We start from the raw sequence: 3931 nt of genomic DNA, 5'->3' as shown, positions 1-3931 counted from the left end.
ATCTATCTATCTTTCTATCTAGCTATCTATCTATCTTTAATCTATTTATCTCTCTATCTCTCTATCTATATTTCCTTCTCTCTCTCTTTCTCTCCTGTTTCGTTCCTTCCATGGGGGTCTCGTTAACCCTAGTGAGATGTGACTGATTCTATACATGAAGAATCCTCTCAGTTTCTCGCCTGTCTTTCTTTCCAACTCCTTCTCACTCTTTCTCTCTTTCTTCCTCTTTCTTTCTATCTTTCTCTCTCTCTCTCTCACTCTGTCGTTGTGTCTGCAGCGAAATTATTGAGTCACTTTCGCTTGACATTTTGGAGCCCCTTCAGATGGACAAGGCGAAGGCTTCTCAACTCGCGCCTTTTCTCTCCATAGTCGTTCAGCTTGTTCACGTAAGCTCATCTTCTCATAACAAGGAGGAGCTAGAGAAGGAGACGAAATAGAAATAGCAGAAGGAATACACAGCACACGTCTCAGTAGTCTGATCTGGGTGTATGTACATACACCCGAAGGGTGAGCTTGTCTCTAGCATTGATATGAGGCCTCTCTCGATGTTATGACTCCATTACACAGACACACACATGCCTTCTCTATCTGAGGGAAAAATCCAAGCTAGACATCATGCCACGCGGCTAGCTATATGTCTGGCTATACACCAAGAGCATAGTCACTTCTACACTCCTCTCAACCATATATGTATACATGTATATACACATCTCCGTATATATAGAGAAGAAAAAGGAGAGAGAGACAGGTACTATATATATAGAAAGAGAAAGTAGAGAGAAAGAGAAAATGATGGTAAGAGAGTAAGAGAGAGAATGACAGATAACTGTGCTCGCGTGACTGAGAGTAGACAGATGACGAGGGATAGAGCTTAATTGATATGTGGCGTCTTTGCATGCTTTTCTTAGGAATGGTCTTGTGTAGGGAGATAGAGTCAAGTTAGATGGAAGATACGTAGAGGGGGGGGAAGGTGTCTATGGATGGAGTATTCTCTCTCTTTTCCTCTTACACTATGAAGTGCGGTTTCGTTCTTTTCTTCTTCTTCGATCATCTTTTTAGTTTGTGCTTTTTTTCTCTTCTTCTTTAGGATGTTCAAGAGCGGCTTGTCTTTCGAGCCGATGCAGAGGTCGAAGAGAAGGTTCGATTACAAGATATCTCAGAGGAAAATCTTATTCTCTTCTTTCTCTCTTCGTAAGCCTTCAGTTCTTCTATCTCTCTTTCTCTGTGTCTCTCTCTAGCTTATTTCAATCCCGTTCCTCTCTCTTTTTCTTTTCGTAGATTCTCTCTTCCCTCTCTTAACATCTCCACCACCCCTTACTCATTCTTACATATACATGCACATACATAGACTACACACACAGGACTCATGTATATATACATGTATATGTCTATATGTATGTATCCCGGATTCAGATCCAAGTCTGCTATATATACATGCATATATATGTACGCCTGTGGTTGCGTCACTTGATCCCACTTTGGGAGTAGACGAACGTGATAGACATGCAGTACCCCCCCCCTACGTATTTTCTTCATTCCTCTTATCGCCGCCTTCTACGCTTGAACAATGGGTCCGCTACGCTACCCTCCAGACTTTTCTTTGTGCAGAGACGTGTGTTGACATGTATATGTGAGTTATGTATATGGGTGTGTGGCTAGGCTCGTTGGATCAGCTTCTTCTTCTTCTTCAAGTGTTGAGGAACAGCAACACCAAGAGCAGCAGAAGCGAGAGGAAGGAATCGACAGAGAGAGAACCGCTTGTCCCACGACTCCCACGACTATTCAGTTTATTTCTCCTGTTGAAAATGCACTCCGTATCATCTCTCTTCTGCATCGAGCAATGTCTTCTGACTATGCGTTTTCATCTCTCTGTGGGTCGACAATTGAAGCCTGTCTAGACACTATGAAACGTGTCTATACAACTGTATCGAAATGTCTAGGGATGACCATCGCGACCTCGAAGAAGTATCCGAAACTTCACTCTTTCTTCGTAGCGAACCAGAGAAAGACTTCCGCCTCGTCTTCAAGATCTACTAGAGATTCTTCTTCTTTTACACCTATTCCTACATCTTCTTCTGAGTCGTCTGGTTCTAGCTCATCATCATCTTCTTCTTCTTCCTCTATCTCTCTACCTTCTCGTGACTCCTCCTCCATCTCTTCAACCGGCGACTTGGATGACAATACACCTCTTGATGTATGGCTCTGGATGCATGTCTCCTTCGAGCTATCCGTTTATAGGACGAGAGAAGTGATCTTGAAGCATGATAAGCCCACCCAATCTCCAAAAGAACTGTCTGATAGAAAGAAAGATGAAGAGGAGCCTGAAGATAACTATCTCTTAATGCTTATGGATAATGAAGAAGAAGAGAAAGAGGAAGAAGATAAGAGGTTGAATAAGAGTAAAGACAACGAGAGATGGCTGAGTCTGCAAAATAGTTCGAATAGTTCGTCATCTAGTCCTTTTCTAGATAGCAAGAAGACAGATGAGAAGGCCGTTCCTTCTTCATCTTTGTTTCTATGTGGCGTGAAGGGGTCTCATTTCCACGAGATTCTCCAAGAGCTCTTTATGTTGGAACACCTCTTAATTGTCGAGCAGTATCTCCAATCCTTAGGTGAGAATTATCAGTTCACATGCACCCATAAAACTGTCGCTCTCCCGTCTTTCTCTCTTCCTTTCTTCTCACGGGGAAGAAGCGAAGATAGCCATGACAAGGACCCGTACGAAGACCATCAGATCTCTCTCTCTTCTTCTGCTTCGCCGCCAAGGGGGGTGAACTCAAAGAAAGACGAAGGAGAAGAAGAAGAAAAGAAGAAGAAGCAGATGAAAGGAAAGGAAGAGGATGAAGAGAGAGATCTTCAGGGCCAGTTGCCATACGACCAGGCATATGATGGAGGTAAGAATACGAAGACGTCTTCTTCATCTTCTTTCTTGAGTTGGCTAATCCCGAGAATGAGAGAAGAAGTGTATGATGCGCGAGCTCTTCTCGTATCGACTGTTAGGAGACATGCAGGCATTCTCATCTCTTCGATTTCTTCTCCTCTTATCTCTCCTTTAACTCGTCTGCTTATACAGCTACCCAAAGATATGGAAGAAGAGACGTCAAAGACATCTGCATGCATCTCTTCTTCATCTCTCTCTCGAGATCTTCAACACACCTCAAGAAAGAAGAAGAAACGTAGGGAAGAAGAGACCAAGAAGAAGGACACGAAGAAGGATCAAGATAGAAAACAGAGAGGAAGAAAAGATGAAGAAGAAGATAAAGATGATAGAGAAGAATGGAGTGGAGAGAAAGAGAGAGAAAGAGAACGTATGGAGAAAGGAGCAAAAGAAAGAAAGATCAGAAATGATCTGCCCCTGTGTTTCAAAGATGACTCCCTACGTCTATCATTCACAGAATACTTTTTCTACTTGAAGAGAGATCTGCCTCAGATTCTCTTAACACTTCTCCTATTACTCGATGCTCCCGCAGCAGCCTCCATTTCAGACTCCCTGGCTCTCTCGTCTACGAGGCAGGGGGATAAGAAGGAAGAAAGAATGACTCTAGCAGGAGGAGAAGAAGAACAAGGACATGAGAAAGATGAAGAAGAAATATATACAAGAATGATAGAAAGTATCCGGTTTATCCTATGCCCTATCCTAAATGCTATTCTTCACCCGTATAGGTAAGAAGAAGTTCTCTCCTATCTCTCCTCTCTCCCGGGTTGATCTGTCTATTTATATCTATCTAACTTTAATCTATCTTTAATCTATCTTTGATCTATCTTCAATCTATGAATCTATCTTTAATGTATCTTCAATCCATCTTCAATCTATCCATCTATCTATCTTTAATCTATCTTAAATTTATCTTTAATCTATCTATCTATCTGTCTTTAATCTATCTAACCAACTTTTGATCTATCTTCTATCTATCTATATCTGTCAGTCTGT

The 3931-nt window shown here is 41.9% G+C and overlaps 1 protein-coding gene across 1 annotated transcript in view; it reads left to right on the top strand.

Moving 5' to 3' along the window:
- Window positions 1–70: 70 nt before the first annotated feature.
- CSUI_008048 (sec34-like family protein) overlaps window positions 71–3931 on the top strand; it is a 5057-nt gene continuing 1196 nt past the window's right edge. Inside the window, exons 1-3 of the mRNA XM_068068187.1 lie at window positions 71–386; window positions 1088–1191; window positions 1660–3663. Coding sequence (XP_067919839.1) covers window positions 324–386; window positions 1088–1191; window positions 1660–3663 — 2171 coding nt within the window. The 5' untranslated portion in view covers window positions 71–323. The remainder of the gene's footprint in view (window positions 387–1087; window positions 1192–1659; window positions 3664–3931) is intronic.

The sequence above is a fragment of the Cystoisospora suis genome (genome assembly GCF_002600585.1).
Source record: "Cystoisospora suis strain Wien I chromosome Unknown contig_4396, whole genome shotgun sequence".
Classification (NCBI taxonomy): Eukaryota; Apicomplexa; class Conoidasida; order Eucoccidiorida; family Sarcocystidae; genus Cystoisospora; species Cystoisospora suis.
Note: the sequence above shows the minus strand (reverse complement) of the source record. Positions and strands in the feature narration are given on the sequence as shown.